At 48.7% G+C, this 18,234-nt stretch overlaps 1 protein-coding gene across 3 annotated transcripts in view; it reads right to left on the bottom strand.

The window, feature by feature from the left end:
* Window positions 1-2,515: 2,515 nt before the first annotated feature.
* The window catches only part of SLX4 (SLX4 structure-specific endonuclease subunit), a 33,418-nt gene continuing 17,699 nt past the window's right edge, over window positions 2,516-18,234 (bottom strand). For all 3 annotated transcript variants that reach the window (XM_054080732.1, XM_054080730.1, XM_054080731.1), the window contains 8 exons: window positions 16,781-17,060; window positions 15,323-15,405; window positions 11,443-11,589; window positions 9,446-9,615; window positions 6,223-8,657; window positions 5,319-5,421; window positions 4,609-5,085; window positions 2,516-4,045 (listed from right to left, as the gene is read on the bottom strand). In XM_054080732.1, the coding sequence (XP_053936707.1) occupies window positions 3,712-4,045; window positions 4,609-5,085; window positions 5,319-5,421; window positions 6,223-8,657; window positions 9,446-9,615; window positions 11,443-11,589; window positions 15,323-15,405; window positions 16,781-17,060 (4,029 nt within the window). In that variant the 3' untranslated portion in view covers window positions 2,516-3,711. The remainder of the gene's footprint in view (window positions 4,046-4,608; window positions 5,086-5,318; window positions 5,422-6,222; window positions 8,658-9,445; window positions 9,616-11,442; window positions 11,590-15,322; window positions 15,406-16,780; window positions 17,061-18,234) is intronic.

The following is an 18,234-nucleotide window of genomic DNA, read 5'->3' as shown; positions in this document are numbered from 1 at the left end:
GGAGAGGGGCAGATTTAGACTATACATAAGGAGGAATTTCCTTACAATGAGAGTGGGGAGGCCCTGTCCCAGGTTGCCCAGAGCAGTGGTGGCTGCCCCATCCTTGGAGGGGTTCAAGGCCAGGTTGGATGGGGCTTGGAGCCCCCTGATCCAGTGGGAGGTGTCCCTGCCCATGGCAGGGGGTGGGACTGGGTGGGCTTTGAGGTTCCTTCCAACCCAAACTATTCTATGATTCTATGATCTATAGTTAAAATGAGGTGGCCCAGTACCCTGTCAAGCTGAGCCTTTAAAAGCCTCTAGTGCAGAAGAATCCACTCCTTCCCCGTGGAAGTTATTCCAGTGTTTCACTGTGCTCATGGGGAAAAATGTTCTGGAATCATAGAATGACAGAATGGTTTGGCTGGAAAAGACCTTTGAGAGCCTGGAGCTCAGCCGTCCCTGTCCACCACTGAAATGGATCCCTGAGCACCCCTCTCTCGCTCTGTGGCAGCGCGGTGCCCGTGGGGGAAACCATCTTGGCTCTCACACACAAGATCACTATGTAAACATCTGCCGCACGGCTTTTCCAAATAAACCCATTATTGAGGTGATTTTTTTCAGGTGGGTGATGTGACAACACGCAGACCAGCACGGTGGTGGCTGCAGAGGAGCCCCCATCATCAGCCCCACAGATCACGTCACTGTCACAGCCAACCTATAAGCTGTTTCCAAAGCTCACTCAGAGCTCACATGGTGCATCTCGGTACAAGAGAACCTTCCTGCAGTGTCAGTACTGTATCTGCTCCTTTCCTTAACAAAGAAAACAACAAACAGAATCATAGAATAGTTTGGGTTGGAAGGGACCTTAAAGCCCATACAGTTCCACCCCCTGCCACGGGCAGGGACACCTCGACTGGATCAGGGGCTCCAAGCCCCATCCAACCTGGCCTGGAACACCTCCAGGGATGGGGCAGCCACCACTGCTCTGTTCCAGGGCCTCCCCACTCTCATAGTGAAGAAATTCCTCCTTATGTCCAGTCTAAATCAGCCCCTCTCCAGTTTATCCCTGTTCCCCCTCGTCCTATCACCACAGGCCTTTGTGAACAGCCCCTCCCCAGCTTTCCTGTAGCCCCTTCAGGTCCTGGAATGCCTCCGTTGAAAAGGCATTTCACTTCTGCAGCCTTGGAAGTGTTAAACAGAAGTATCAAAACGTTTTTGCTCGCTGTTGCTACACAGTTGGAAATAAAAAACTAACGACAGTGTATTTTTCCAAGACAAATGAGGCTACATTGGGAAGGAAACACAGAAATGAATACGACGGGAACCGCTTGGCAACACATTATTGCTGGCAGATGGCACCAGCGCTAGCGCAGGGAGGCACGCTTTGCTTACGGATTAATGAAGCGGGCGAAGGAATAATTGCTTTCAGCTAGTTTGCAGCGTATGTCAGACACGTCCTTGTGGTCCTGAAGACTGGGAGAGATTTTAAATCCTTTTCTGCTCATCTTGAGAGAAGTTTGGAGAGTTGTAAGAGACGTTTTGTCAGCTTTAGCAACACGGAGGCCTCGAGGCAAGGCTCTGCCAAGTGCTCACCTCTGAACTGACAGCAAAGAGGCGATAGTTAAATTCATCTCTCCGCATCGGGCAAAGACTACCCAGCTGCAAGGTTGACAAAAGGATGACAAGGATGACAAAAACAGGAGGGTGGAGACACTTCCAGTGTCCAAAATCCAGATTTTTTTCGTATCATGCAGTTTTTGATGACACAATGCTACTTGAACGAGTGCAACTTATGTCCCCTGAGCTGTGACACTGCATTCATTGCAGGTTAACATGTAATAAAGAATTGATTACAAAATCTTTGATTATAAAGTCCTACTTAGAAACAGAGGAAAAAAAGCTGGGAAGGGATCTTACTTATTTTCCCATAAGGACTGGAAGTGTGTACTTGAGAAAGGAACACACAGTGTGCTCAGAGCAAGATTTCCTTGAATGCACTGAAGGCAAGCTGCGTTCTTTTCACGTAACATCATGTTCTAACAGCTCCACCATGATTAGGTGAGGGGGGAAAAGTGCTGTGACTGCCGAGGAAGAAAACTATCCCCAATTCCTGAAAACTCACCAGACATGGCAGAAGGCCTTGCTAGGAGTTTCCCCCACCATTACACATGGCACGGGCACCGGAAAGAGGAGAGGAGATTGGCAGGTGGCCACCCAAGTCCACTTCACAGCAGCCCTCCCCTCCAAGGCTGGTGGGACCCTTCCCCACAGCTGCTCCTGCTGGCAGAGCCCAACACCTTTCCCCACAAACCCGGCTGCTTATCTCCCTTCAGGTCACCCGTTCATGGGGTGATGTCTCCCATTCCACCTCTCCCGGCTCCTGGGGTGACAACTCCTGTCCTCCAGCTTTCAGCAAGGGGTTTCTGCCAGCGAAAGCACAGAGCACGGACTCCACTGCTCTCAACCAGGCCCACCAGTATTGTCACTTAGAACCCCACACCTCTGCCATGAGACATGACTTACAGTTTATCAGTAGCACCTTACACATTGTTTATTGCAGATAATATCAAATAAACCGAAGGAGGCACTGTATCAAAAATAGGAAAAAAATGATATGTTCCAAATACATAAATACGTTTAGCGATCCGTCTTCTTTTGCTGAAGTGTTGTGTCCATTTTGCTGACTGGGACTCTTTGCAGACTCAGAACTGCCAGAACAGACAGAAGTCAGAGATGTTGTGAAAGTAAATACATAAAGCATTTAGAGTCCAAGACTCCCCCAGAGTCCCAGACGGTTTATAGCCTACAATCAGTCCTGTCCAATCTCAAAGGAGAGTGGTCAGCGATGTAGGCTTAGGTCGCATTATACCATGTGCCGAAGAGATTCAGTGGTCACTGTGATGCTGTCTTTGTAAAAACATCTCTGTCGAGGACACACTGAAGCTGCACTGAGGGTAGAACAGCGCTTGGAGAATGGAGCGGATGGAATCTCTAACACAGATCCAGCACAGAAGCGAACACACACAGAAGCGAACACACACACATGGATGTTCAAATCCAAAGGGCTTTCACATGACATCTGGTGTCAGGGCTTTTTGGAGGCATCACCAAGAGCAGAAAACACTCTCCTCTGTTCTGCAGCCATGTAAGAAACAGACTGGGGGGGGTCTACCAGAGTTGGGAAATTGAAGTGGGGCCAGAAGAAAGGCATCGTATTTCCACAAAGCTCCCTGCCTTGAAAATCAGCAGGGCAAATCATACCCTGAAGGAACGAAGACAGAAGTCACTGGGGTGTAAATCTTCAGTGCTTTAAGGAGAGGAAAGGGACTGGTTTCTTGCAGGTGGGTTATTCTACTGAATACTGGAATGTGAAGGGTGAAGAATTTCTCAGCCCGAGCCAGGGAAAAGGTCTTGTTCAAGGGTCACTGGGGGAAGCACCTCCAGGAAGAAAAGTTGGGGACCTAAAACCGATTAGAAAAATGGGAAGAAAAGGCACAGGAAGAAAACAGATGGAAAAGAAGAGGCTCCAGATGACCTGTGTGCTGCAGGACAGCACGTGAGGAGCGGCCCTTGACCAGAGCCATTCTCCAGCACTCCCCAGCCGCGGGCCACAAGGAGGAGCAGCATGCCCACTGGTCACAGCCCAGGGCTGGCACCGCCTGGAGCTGCATTCCCAGCTCATCGGGAAGGCCTCCACCGACAAAATATTCAGGATGGAGGAGTGGGCTCTATTCAGTATCTTTTCCTCCTCTTTTTGTTCCCCTTTCTTTTCTGTTCCCTCTCCTTCCGGGCCCTGGCCGTGGTAAATGTAATACAGTGTGCATCTAAAAAGTCCAGCAGCTTTGCCTGGGAAATTTTAATGCCGTTCTGTTTCAGCTCTGCATGCAGCTCAGCCAGCTCGAGTGGCTCATAAAAGAGAATTCTGTTGTACAGGGCTGTGTTTGATCGGATGTAGCACCTGATTGCCTCCTGCTTATCTTCTTCCCGAGCTGCTGCCTGAGATGCTGGAATCTCCTCTTCCTCCTCCTCGGATGCAAAATCACAGGCTTCAAATCCATTCATAAAACTGAAAGCAAGATGAAGCAGGCCAGAGATCAAGGGAAGAACAGGCCATCAAGGACAGGACCAGAGCTTCCCGAGTCCCTGGTGGCCAACCCTGTGCCTGCTCTCCCCAGGCTCTACAATCCATAAAGCGAGTTAAGCAGGACACAGCATATATCCTGCAAACTTCTCCACCCCAGCTGCCACAGCACCGGTCCTCCTTATCCAGCCCGGAGCTGTCTGGAATTCCTTGTTCCTGACCCACAGCCCCTCTGCCGTGGCACTGCACTGCCTTCTCCCTACTCCAGCTGCAGGCTGCGAGTGCTCCTCATCACTCTGAGTCGCAGAGGCCTTGCCCGCAGGCAGCCACATGCGCTTCCCTGCTCTGACACTGGCTCATCGGGAATTAGACGAGAAAAACCCAAAGCCTATTTCTTTTGTAGGAGCATGCTGACCTTCAAACAACAAGCCCCAGGAGGTGGCAGGGCCACTGTAGGCCACATGGACACTCACCTCTCTGTTTGCCACGTTCCTAGCTCATCTCCATCCTGCACGTTGACTGTCTCGTTTATCACTTTGTTCCCTTACCTCTGCGAACCAAAAGAGATGTCACTTCCATCCAGTGAAGAAACTGCAGACTCTTGAGACGCTGAGAGCTCTTGCTCCTCCCCATCGTCTACCAGAGACCATCTCTCTGGAGATACAGATGGCCTTTTCTGCTCTTTGGCTCTTTCTGGGTCTTCTGTTATTCTCGTTCCCTCCTTGGGTGCTGCACAGCCTGATTCCTGGGATCCAACAAGGGCATCGTCTGCCCTCTCCGCAGGGAGCCCTGAAGAAGCTGCAGCTACCTTCTTCCTCTTGCCACCAGCCCTTGAGGAACGCTTTCCTCTGGCACCCTGGTCTGCCTTTGGCTGCCTAGAGCATTCGGCCAGGGACTTCTGCAGGGGACGCTGGGAGGCTGGGAATTCATCCTCAAAGTCAGAGTCCACGTCCCGGTGTGTATACTGGAATATCTCCTTTAGCATCAACACCATCTGGCGTTTGGGGAGAGCACGAACTCCGAATCTGAAAGAGAGAGGTGAGAGCTTCAGTTAAGATAAAGCTGCACCTTCCACTGTCCCAGCTCAGGATGGGGATCAGGCCAGAAAGTCCAGTGATCAGCTGGAAAAGCGTGACATGACCTCAAAAACCACCAGCTGGAGCTTCACCGTGGTTTTGCTCTCAGCCCAGGAGCTCTTTCACACTAACTGCCACAGTTTCTGCTCATGGCAAGATGTGCTCACAAATGCAATACTCACCTTCTCAACTCCTTCTTCAGCTCGGGGGTCTCCATGATGGAGTAAGCTGGCATCGGTGTCCCCGGCGTGCTGGGAGGCTCGTTGTTCTCCTGGCAGGAAGGTTCTGCAGCAGAGTGAAATGACCACAATCAGAATTAGTACAGAAAGAACTTAACGGAGCTGGTATCTCCCCCTCTTAGTGGCAGATACTCTAAGATAATAATTGTTGAAACAGCCCTGGTTTTCTACAAGCTCCTTTAATTTTTACTCAGCTTCATATTGGACACAACAGTCAATGCCTTTTTCTTTTTCCTAAGCTGGGATACTTGGGTTTTATTGACTTCAAATCAGAAAACAGCTTAATTTAAGGCATATGGCATGTCTGAATGAGAAGTGCAGCCAGGGCTTTGTTAGAACAGGCAACGTTTACAAGGCAGTTAAGAAAACATGTTTACTGAATTCGGAGAAGCGGTTCTTCTCCCAGGAAGGAAATTTCATAGCGGGGGTTTGCAGAAGAAACTGAGCCAGTCCAGCTCCCAGGGTCCTCTGTTGGAGACTGTGGTTTAATGGTACCAATTTACCAGTGCTGTGAAGCACAGTCAATCTCGCACTTTGTGTTCTTAATGCCCATTAACCTAATCACTGAATATGGCATAATTAGTAATGTGTTAGCTACTATGAGATCAATTACTGATGTTAGATGGAAGGAACCACGCAAGGACACGTGCTGGACACTCACAGGTCTGTTACAAGGGCCCAGCACCCAGAAGGCAGCACCAGAGAGCAGAGCATCCACACAGCCCGGCTGGAAAGCCCGTGTGAAGACTGCCCAGAGGCAGGGACCCTTCCAATGGATGAAGCAAGATGACCACTTAGAATGAAAACCTCAACTGAGTCCAAACCCAGCATCGCTACCAGCTCTCACCAGGAGTCTTCGCAGGATCTGTCTGACTGGCACCTGCTGCAGCCGGCACCCTCTGAGACAGAGGAAGCATCTCTGGAAATTCATCTTCCTCCTCGTCTCCATTCCAGTCATCCCAGATTTTGGAGTTGAGGTAACTCGGCCTACTGCCCACTGAGGAACATGCCTCAATAGGACTCTTGTCAAGACAGAGCAAAGCTGTTCTCCTGCCAACGGGACTTCCTCGAAGAGGGGTACTGCCCTTCATCTCCTGCGTGTGCCTCGGGCTCTGGTCGTGCCAGGAGCCCATACTGGGGCTGCTGGTGGTGCTGCTCTTTGCGCGGCTGCCCTGGCAGGAGTCCTGGTTGCCTCCTCTGACCGGTGACAGGCACTCAACATGCCAGTAGTCATCAACAGCGATTGGGGGCTCGTCACAGAGCACAACGCTACTGCTCACAGAAGGCAGGCTGATTTCCTTTTCACTGTCCTCTACCTCAATCACACTGGTATTTGTTTTATCTGCTAGGGACTGCTCGGGGCACGGCGAGGCAGGTTTGGATAAAGATGAGTTTGTGGCACATCGGCTTTTTATGTTGGTATAGTCAGGGGAGAGGAGAACTGGATTTGCTGGAGAAACCGGTGGGGAGTTCTTGGGAGCTGATCCTGCTGCTGGGCTGCTGGGCAGGCTCCTTCCAGTGTCTGAGTTCTCCACAGGCAAATGTTTGCCTACCAATGTTGTTTCACAAACTTTTATTAGATTCTCAGACATCTCATGGTCAATGTTACCTGCTGTTAAGTTCTTTGGGCTGAGTTTAGATCCTGAACTCTTTAAAGAATTAATACTTGTGACCCGAGTCTGTGTTGAGAAGCTTCTGCTTTTGCTCAGAACCGGTGTGTCTGGCACCAGCCAGGAGTTGTCTGTACCTGACGACACTTCGTGACCAAGCCTTTTTTCAGGGCTCAGGTTTGGACTCCGTTTGCTCCCCATATGGGCACTGCTGAGAGGCAATTCGGTGGACATCTCTACATCATTAACTACATGCACTGTATCTGTAACACCACCCGAGGCCTGGGCTGATCCCTGCTCTGCTTCAGTGACTGATGAGTTGGGTTCAGGCGTTGGTATCTCAGGACCTTGTTCTGCGTTCATACATTCCGCTGGCCCAGGTATTTCCATTTCTTTCAGAGCAGAGCTTGACTCTGGTGACTTTGTCTCTTGATGTAATTCCATTTCATCATCAGAAGATAAAACAATAATGTCACCGTCCTTGTTCCCCTGAGCTGCAGCACCGCGAGTTCTGATGACAGGCGATGACAACACTGAGACATACGCACACTTCTTTACGTCAGTGTTGGGAAGCTCTGCTGGAGAAACTGTGTTCTCATTCCTTGACGCAGTATCCAGCTCACTGGGTCTCTGAAAGGGTTTTTCATCAGGTGGGGATGACTTTTTGTTTTGCTTTGGTGTTGATATGTGTTCTCTGGCAAACTTTCTGTCTGCTTTTGGAGATGCAGGTGAAGAGCCAAGAGCTGGAAAATGGGGCACATGAGGTTTGGGAAAGGGACTTCCACAAAACCCATTCCTACATGGAGAGAGCTCTCTTTGTGACATGCTGTACAGAAGAGGATCATTAACATCAACGTGTTTTTCACTAGGAGCCTTTCCTGATTCTCTGGTAACGTCATTCATTGGGGAAGGCTCACAGTAACCTCGCTGTGTGGCAGAAAACAAGTATTTGTAACTGTCATTTGTATCAGGATCACTATGGAGGCCAGGAAACTGTTCTTCGCAGGGCTCTGCCCCCTCAGGTAGGACCTGAGATGACTTGGAATCCTTCACGCCTTCACATCTCCTAATGGTCTCTCCTTCATTAGTGGTGGCACCATGGGGTGCTGTGTCCCATTTTTGAGGTTTGTTGTGGTGAGGCACAAAAGCGGTCTGTGGAGCATGCATGTTTTCACACCTATTTATATTCTGCATTTTCTCTTGGGCAGAAAAGTCACATTTAGACCTTTCCACATCATTGTTATCCTTCAAATCTTTGAAGCTGTCGCTTATTGAAGCAGATTCAGACCTCTTTACTTCCTCCTCCTCCGTTTGCTGGTTTGTACCTTGGGCTGCCTCCGTATCGCTGCACATGCTGCAGTCTGTTCCCTCACTCTCCTCTCTTTCACCTTGAACCATCTTTCTCTGAGTTGCAGCAAACTCATAGATCTCCTCCAGCTCCTGTTCACCCATCCCATTGTCATCTTCCTTCTGGTATTCAGGGCTCAGCATAGATACTTCTTCCTCATCTTCACCCACCCACACTGACTTCAAGAGGTCTTGGAAGTTCTCAGCTCTGTCCTCACAATCCTTATCATCCCTCACAGAGAGAAGATCATCATCTGAATCCACTCCAGAAGACACCTGACTCTCTCCAGTGCAGCTTTCACACTTCAATTCCCTCACACCAAACCTGCAAGGATATAAAAGTAATGTTAGCATCTTCTTCCTTCCATGTTTCTTCACCATTTGGCTGCCTGATCACTCTTGTAAAGAATGTGCATGAGGATGCTGGTTTCCTACAACGTACAAGATCCAGTATAGTCCTAAAATTCAGAATTCCCTTTTCCAGGTGTCACTCACATGAAAGCATCAGGCTCACTTTTCCTCTGTTATGTTTATGACTACACTAAAAGCCCCTGAGCGCTGCTGGGAGCTCCCCCAGAATGGCTGGGGCTGCGTAACATCCGTCACATGCAGGCATCGTGGCTTTTTGAAGTGACAGGACACCTCTGTCCACACATTCTATGAAAACCCAACCATGTCCCCCCTATATCTCAGCAACTGCACCTATTTCAAGCTCTTTACTTAGCGCACACTTAGCATCACGACCGAGATCACAACTGACGCAGCACATTAGAGCTCTGAGCATCCCATACTACGCTAGTGCAATGCTTTGATAATCACGCATAGATGTTATGCTCATCATCATCGTCAACATCAGCTCTTAATAAACAACCCGAAACAAAACTCTTGGCAGAATTCTGCTCAGCATAGACCAAACACAGAAATCTCACACAGATACAACCTGAACAGAAACGTGTGGGAAATATGAGGACAATACATTTTTATGTGCAAGTTTCATTTAAGATGTAAGGACTATGGGATTTGTAAGCCACTAAAACTGCAACGGAAGGGATCAGACTGAGGTCTGTGTGGCTGAAAGCATGAGGGGATCCAAAGTACGCAGACGATACAAACCTGGCAGCCAGATCCCCGACCTGGGGCCGCAGCCCAGCAGGGATGTCGGCATCAGCAGCGTACAGGTATCGCAGGAACGCAGACACTGCCTCTCCTGTCACATCACTCAGCAGCACACGGCGCGTCTGTGGGTTCCCATCCTCCTCCACCAAGAACCCTTGGCTGTGAACCTGTGGTAGGAGGAAAACAAAGTCCATCTTCTGGTACAGGAATGGCAACACCGATGTTCTTGTTCATATCAGCTTATCGCTTTCATTCGTCCAAGTCTTATCTGGGGACCAGGACCTGATGCCTCAGGGTGGAATCTGAACGACCAGTTATGCAAAGTTCAGGCTGTTTCCTTCCTGACCCTACAGCTGTGAGTCTGGAGAAAACTGAACTACTCATCGTTTTAGTTGCACATAGAAAAGATGGTCTTTGAGTCCTCCGGGTAGTTTTGAAATCAAATTACTTCCTAGAGGACAACTTCTAGAGTTACCTACACCTCTCCACAAGCAAGGTTCCTCTGATCTGCTCTGAATTTATGCACCTCTGATGAACTGCAAAAACTTTAGTCCACCTGGTGTCCCACAGGAAAAAAGACATCATACAAAACTGAACTGGACCAGTATCTGCGTGGGTCCAACTTGATCTCGGGTTTGGCGAAAAGGCATCTCCAGTTCAGTAAGGTCGCACTTCCCTTGCAGGCAAACCACATACTGTGTTATCTGAAACCCTCACCAGAGTCAGGGGATGCCATGCAAGAGAAAATACGAGCTCCAAAGAAATCTCGAATTACTGTCTCCCTTGTCACTCAAAATCTTCGACGCAGAAGAGCACTGCCTCATCTGTATAGAAAATAAACGTGAAAGGCTGCTCTGCAGGTGGGGACTTAGAGGAAAAAAAACCCTCTGCGGGAATCAAAAATGCAGCATGGGGCCAATCCCACAACTCTACCCACACAAATGATTCCTGCCCATGAAAACAGCCGATGGGAACGCTGAAGCCAGACAGAGTTGCCAGGAAGTAATAAGAAAATGTGGCTAACCCAGTCATTTTTTAAATCATTTGATCTGTAGGCATAGGCACATTTGTCAATGGCTGGGAAGATCCTATTAAAAAAAACCACATTAAGGCTGCCGTATGGTACAGATGAACTTGCTTCCATTCCCCAAACTTTCATGGACCTCTTAGGAATGGCCTGAGTCACCTTGCGTGGAAACTACTGCCAACATGCATGAGGATAAAACTAATTCCACTGTTTCCAAGAGGACAGCTTTAAAGAAAGCTTCCTTTGTTAAGGAGCTGGCTGTATGGACTGGTAGCAGCTCTGTGAAAGAGTAGAGTGCAAATCTTGGGCTCGTTGCCTTTCACTGTCCCGACAGGAGGCTGCACAGGAGTGGGCTGGGAACTATTCAACCCAAAATGCTTCTGGGAACACAAGAGCTCCTTCACCAGCCTTGCAAAAAGCACAGTTCAGTGCTTTTGTGCTCTGTTCTCTGGCAAACTTTCTGTGTGCTTTGGAGATGCAGGTGAAGAGCCAGGAGCAGGAAAAAGGAGCACACAAGGTTTGAGAAGAGAATTCCCATAAAAACCTTTTCTACACAGAGAGACTTCCAAAGGAACTCTCAGAGCGTCAAAACCTCTGTGTAAGATATTTTCAGGTCCTTCCTGTAATCTCTCTACTCCATACTCAAGCTTCCCAGCCTGGGTGACAGGCAGGACAAAGCATGATGGACAAGGCAGCCTGCATTTGCGCAGGTACAAAAATTCAAGGGCAAAAAGCACGCAGGAAGCTTCCTCCATTGCTCATGGGCAGGATGCAAGGAAGGATCCTTGCCTTCCCATAGTCCCCCCAGATAAAGTACTACATTTTTCACTACTTTGTCAGGATTCTGGTTTCCTAAGTTGAAACTCCCGCAGTGCTCTGTGCCGATTCTGTGGCATGAACTGGCTGTTGGCATGGGCAGCCTGGGCCCTTCTGAAGCAGAGGAGGAAAGTCTGTCAGCAGTACTTACAACCTCAACGATCTGCGGGCACCGGGCGTACAACACAAACATGTGGGCGTAGAGGACTTCCCCAGAGTCCACCTGGAATTGGACATCACTTAAGTGGGGGTTGTTGACCATCGCACTGAAATCTTCAGCCAGCGACCTGAGAGAGGACTGGAACATAGGAAAAATAGAGAGAGGATTCAGTTACAGCTGTCAGACATTTCCCTGAAAAATAAGGAGGGAATCATAGAATCATGGAATGGGTTGAAGGGACCTCAAAGCCCATACAGTTCCAACCCTTGACATGGGCAGGGACACCTCCCACTGGATCAGGGGGTTCAGAGCCCCATCCAACCTGGGATTGAACACCTCCAGGGATGGGGCAGCCACCACTGCTCTGGGCAACCTGGGCCAGGGCCTCCTCACCCTCACAGCAAAACAGTTCTCCCTAAGATCTCATCTCAATCTCCCCTCTGTCAGCTTCAAATCATTCCCCCTTGTCCTATCTCTGCACTCCCTGATTAAGAGCCCCTCTCCAGCTTTCCTGGAGCCCCTTTCAGTAGTGGAAGCTGCTCTAAGGTGTCCTCAGAGCCTTCTCTTCTCCAGGCTTAACAAGTCCAACTCTCTCAGCCTCAGGAGGTGCTCCAGCCCTCACATCATCTCCGTGGCCTCCTCTGGACTTGCTCCAACAGCTCCATGTCCTTCCTGTGCTAACCCAGCCTGTCAGCACTGCTGCACTGTGGGCACCAGTCAGGATGCACTGCCTTTGCCTTCTGAAAGCACTTATCAGCATTATTACCTTACGGCCTTCTATGTGACGAATATGCAGGCAAGTTTAACAGATGTTCCCAGCTTTGTTTTCCTCTGCTTTTTCACAAGCGTGAAGAAAGAGCAGTCGTGTTGTGTTCTGCCATACTTGTTCTGCCTCGTGTTACAGCACATTATCACCCTCAGCCCTTCACCGCACCGTTTCCTGGTGTGGTCCAGCCTGCAGCTGCCTCTTGATCTGCTGCCTTCCACTACATTCTTAGGAAACTGTAATTTCCACTTTGGTGGATTTGAACTCAATTCACCATAATTAAAGTCAGAGGAAAGAGGATGACTCAGGGATGGCGTAATGAGCCTTTCTTCCCTCGTCCACTGTCTGGCAAGGACTGCTGAGAAGATCAGCTCTGCCACTTGGGGCCACATGGAATGAAACTGATGTAGGTGTTGAGTTCAAAGGAATTTCTGTTCATGTTACTGAAATCCCTTTTGAGGATTCCACTCAATTATAAAAAAGAAACACATTTTCTACTACTGTTCTAGAATTTTGGGGAGGGCTGGGTGACTGCACCCGGTACTGGTGACGGTCAGGTCAGGCAGTGATTAACATTGCTTCTGCTCTGGAGCTGCTCCCAGTATGAACCCAACCCGGTCAATCTTCTAAAGCTCAGATCCCTCTAGGCAAGCACTGCGCCTCTGGAGGTAGCCAGCGCTTCAGAGAAGTGTGAAATACCCTCAGCTCAGCTCACAGCCGAGAAGCTGCCTGACTGCAAGTGGAAACCAGTTTATATATAACCACACCAATCACCCACGTTATGCTTCTCAAACCTACTGCAGAGTCGAGGAACTGCAAGTTTCATTCCAGTGAACATCTGCACGAGATGCTGTTCCACCTGGAACAACACAGATCTTTATTTTATTAGCAGGTTTCGACATCAGCTCAGTGGACTGTGGAAACCCAACCTCTCTACTTGCTCCAGCATGTGCTTGCAGGCAGCCAACACTAATTAGCACCGACACAGCAGCGCACACCGGAAAACTCTGTCCAGGCCTTCATAGGTGGGCTAGCAAAGACGGCGTGTCGTGGCAGTGCTGTGGACTGATCTCCAAGGGGAAGACAGGAAGCTTAGTCTGGAAACTAATCTGATCTTTCTTGCTTTCTTATTCTTGGCAGGTAGGCCACCTGCAAGACAGCACCTTGGGAAGCCAGCAAACACAGACTCCTGATGCTACGTTCCAGGCAGCAAGCCCAGAACAGCTTTCCTGCTGATGCTAAAATTATGAATCAAGAACAGGGAAATTACATAAGGCCAGAAACCTCCTGGCTGCACCATTCTCCATGCAAAGCAAATGTACCAGTCCAAAGACAGCTCTGAGCAGGCACGTGCTCTTCTCGGAGAACCCACCAGAACACCCTCCTATGGAGCAGGCCAGCTGGACTGCACTGCATGGATGTGACGGGGTCTTAAAGCATGGGTGGCAGATGTGTTTCCAACGCAACGGATGTGTTTGCTCTCCACAGTTACGCTGTCTGCACTCATACAAAGCACGAGCCTCTCCCACTCTTCAGCAACACTTCATTTGCTCAGGAAAACTATCATGGAATCAAACTAAACCTGAAAAATTGATCATCCCAGTAGCAACTGAGTTTCAACAACAGCAGCAGAACAGTTTCTGTCTTGCTAAAGGCCTTAGGTTTGACAGACTGAGAAGCTTATCAAACAAGACATTTTTACCTGCTAAGGGGTTTTGACACTCCTGATGAACACCTAGAGTCTTGGTAACAAGAGACTGGGATCCTCAAGTTTAATACTGATTCTCATCTCAAAGATTTGTCTCCTTTCAGAAGTATCTTAACCCTATAAGCACAAACGTGAACGTGCACTCTCAGGATATCAAACTTTACCTAGCACCAAAAACTACTGGCTTTCATGGCACAATTATTTATTACCAAACCAAAGATAATAAGTTTCATCAGATAAAGTGGGTGACCTCAGTAAGAAAATTAATTAGAATTTTTTTTACATGCACTTCAATTGAAGAAAACTGATTATACATCCTTGGGGGATTACACATCCACCGCTGCACCTGGGGTGAGATGTGATCTACAGAACATGGCTGGCTGGGTAAAACATCGAATACTGTGTTCTCACCTCAAATCTTGGGTTCAGTTTTGGGCCCCTCACTCTAAGAAAGACATTGAGGTCCTTGAGCGTGTCCAGAGAAGAGCAATGAAGCTGGTCGCCTTACAAGGAGCGGCTGAGAGAGCTGGGATTGTTTAGCCTGGAGAAGAGGAGGCTGAAGGGAGACCTTATTGCTCTCTACTGCTACCTGAAAGGATGTTGCAGAGAGGTGGGTGCTGGGCCCTTCTCCCAAGTCACAGGTGATAGGACAAGAGGGAATGGCTTCAAGTGCACCAGGGAAAGTTTAGAATGGACATTAAGAAAAATTTCTTCACAGAAAGGGTTCTCAAGCACTGGCAGAGGCTCCCCAGGGAGGTGGTGGAGTCCCCATCCCTGGAAGTGTTTAAAAGACAGATAGATGAGGTGCTTGGGGACATGATTTAGTAGTGGACACATATGGTTGATGATCTCTACCGTCTTTTCCAAATGAATGATTCTATGATCACCTCTGTGACTTACTACCCAGCGTTCTTCCCCTAGCCACCCCCCTAGCAGCAAATACATGCTCATCTTCCATGGACCTTACAGCATTCTGGGTAGCCTGGGCATTAAAGCAGAGAACTGCCTGACATGGTTCAGCTCCATCCCTAACTTCTATCCCCAAATACTCTTCATGCTGTAGCACAACTGTTCATCTAGTTCTCTTTATACAAACGACGCACAGACTGGCCTTCCTGCTGTTTAAAGCACCTCTCTCATCAGGTGGGACAAATACGGAAAACCCACAGGCCTGCTCGTGGGCATCAATGGAATACATCAATCAGCATCAATGTGTGCTGATCTCTCCTGTGCCTATGATGGTTCCCAAGGGACTGTCAGCCTTAAAAAGCTCCTTGTTTCCATGGAATATTTGCTATCCCTTTCCATACTTCCATGAATTGCACAAATGCAATAGCTTCTTTTGTACAGTGCTAAATAAATATGAAAAAAAGTGGGGAAAAAACGGTTGTCCTTACTCTTTTACAGCTGCTTGTCAGGAGGCTCTTCTCTTTGGATGGGGGGACAAAGCCACTCTGTGGAATATCACTGGAAGTTGGTTCTTTGAGGAAAAGAAGAAAACGCACATCACAAATCACATAAAACTTGTGAGACAGAGCGCTGTAAGAACTCCTAAGAGGATCCCTGCCATGCCAGCAGCTGTATCCAGCCTGACTGAGTCAAAGGCTCGCCCTCTCACTCATCCCTTTATCAGAGGGTTTGGCCCTGGGCCGTGATGGGCTGTGGGTACTGAGTACTGTTCAGCCACGAGCAGCACCGTTCTTCTGCAGATCTGTGTGTGCCATCATCATCCAGATGGAGGAACTGCAGAGTGCAGCATGCTCCTCCGCGTCCACATCCCAGTTTTCCTCCAGTGGGAAAAAAACTAGGACACGGAGCGGGATGGGACATGCCAAGGTCTCATTCTAGCAGAATGCATCCTAGATCCACATCTCAACCTAGACAAAATGCTCGTGGGCCCTAGTGCGCTGAGGCAGGCAGTGAAATCAGGGTCCCAGCCAGGCTGAGCCCTGCCGTAGCCCACGGAGCGCACAGCTCAGGATGCAGAGCAACAGAAAGAATTAATGGCTTCAGGAACGGCGTCAGCCACACCAGTGTCTGCACAGTGTTTTTTCTCCACCTGGTCTCATTTACACACACAATATACATTTTTGTGCACAAACAATTTCCCTCCCCAAGGAAGCGACATCTCCACTGACACCCCGGGAGTGGTTTTACAGGCTCAGCAATCATTTGCTGCAGTTTAGTAGGGGAAGTGAGGAATGTTATACCCAAGTGAAAATGCAGACAGGAGAACTTAGCAGCCGTGTTCTCTTTCACAGGTGAACGGCAGACACAACACGCGCTGCTGGACAGCCAGGCCATTCTGGGGAGATCATTGACTCTGAAACGTGTGGGTTTGCCCCACGTGCAGCTGTGACTGAGGACATTAGGGAGCTGCCCACAGAGGAATTCTAGGTGTTGTGTTTTTTCAACCCTGTACAGGCACAGATAAGCTTCAGGTTTGTGAGATCAATGCACCGACATAAAATCATCCCTCTTGCACCTTTCTCTCACCTTCTTGTCTCAAGACCTCAAAAGACAGTGCACATAACAGAAAGACTTACCAAAGAGCTGGGATGAGTGTTTCAGCAGCTGTTGAATAGGCCTGGCAGAAAATACTTTGATATCTTTAAGGGAATTTTAAAATAAAATGCAGTATCTGCTGCGCAGGAGGTCTCTTAAATGTCAGGACTCAGGAATAATTTCAGGAACGTCAGCTTACTGCAGAAACACGTCCCCCTGCAATATCACCTCTTGAATCAACATTGATGTCCTGTGGGTGCCATCATGGCTCTCCTAACCTAGCAGTGCAAAGTTTGGCTCTGCGTAGCTGAAGGGATGAGGGATTGGGCTTATGAACTGCCTGAACTCACCTGGCTGCTCCGCTGCCTGAATGCGGTCCACATCAAGGTTCCACTGAGTGAGGGTAAGTCCTTCCTTGGCCAACTCAACCAGGTCCTGGAGGGTCTGAACATCCATCTGGCTGCGAGATAAAAACTGTCCATCTTCATGGCCTGGTTTGGATTCATCGGAAGTCTGGCCTCCAGCCTCTGAGCAAGCGGGCTTATGAGAACTGAGGTCAGGCTCAATTTGCTGGGACGCTTCTGGCTGATCAGATCCCACTGATGGCAGAAGGTTCTCTGGCTGATGATTCTGATTGAAAGAAGGGCAAAAAAGGATAAATTAGGTCTTGTTTTATGTATTTGCAGAGCTCATACTACAGTCTCTACTTCACACTTTTGAAACATCTAGTAAAGAATTCCAGAGTGTTCCCCAGGTCCAGGGCTTCAGTAAAAGCTCTCTAGTTTTACGAAGGACCCTTCAGAGATAAGACAGCTCTGAACAGAAGAAAGGCAACTACAGCAGAAGATGCAGAAGAGGAGGTTTCTCCAGCAGCGTGTCTGTGCAGGCAACTGCCAAACAGAAAGAATGGAGGAAATGCTCCCACTCCAACATCTAAATATTTCACTATAGCTGCAGCGCCTGGCAACGGTCACAGCTAAAGCTCTCCAGGTGCTTCTGTTCTGAGTTCTGAAATGCTTTTGCAGTTACATGTAACCAAATCAAACGTTCACCTTGGAGCTGATGGTTTCCAGGTTCGGTCTCTGTTTCCCAATCAAACCAGTTTTGTTTATTTCTAAGTAAAAATGATTTTGTCATTTCCATGAATGGAAAGAATCAGAGGGAAACACACTAGTGCCATGATTTTAAAGGCATTCCTACTTTATATTTTTAAGCTTATCTGGCAGTTACTGGCTTGGAGAAGAAAAATCTTCATAGAATGGAGCCCCTCCACTACAGCCTCAGCCTGCAATAAAGCGGTGAAAAACTCTGGGCTCTGACTAGGGAAGAAGTATTAAATCTCTACCATCTGCAGCTCCCGGAAAGGAGGTTGGAGCGAGGTGGATGCTGAGCTCTGCTCTCAAGTTACAAGTGACAGGATGAGAGGAGATGGCCTCAAGTTGTGCCAGGGGAGGTTTAGATTGGATATCGGGGAAAATGTCTTTCCTGACAGAATGGTGAAGCCCTGGCAGAAGCTGCCCAGGACAGCGGAGGCGTCTCCATCCCTGTAGGGGTTCAAGAAGTGTGTAAACATGGCACTTTGGGACATGGTTTAGGAGTCAGTGAGACTGGGCTGACAGTTGGACTGGATGAGCTTAGAGGTCTTTTCCAATCTCAACATTTCTATGATTCTGTATAAAGTGCCCATATGGGCACAGTAATTTTTTTAACAGAAGCACCAAGTAATTCTTCAAGGAAAGAAGGAGAGAAGGAAGAGAAGCGACATCCTTCTTCTCAGAGAGCGGATGAGAGACTACAAAAGCTT

This window comes from Cuculus canorus, chromosome 15 (assembly GCF_017976375.1).
Source record: "Cuculus canorus isolate bCucCan1 chromosome 15, bCucCan1.pri, whole genome shotgun sequence".
NCBI lineage: Eukaryota > Metazoa > Chordata > Aves > Cuculiformes > Cuculidae > Cuculus > Cuculus canorus.
This window is presented reverse-complemented; position numbering and strand designations above follow the sequence as displayed.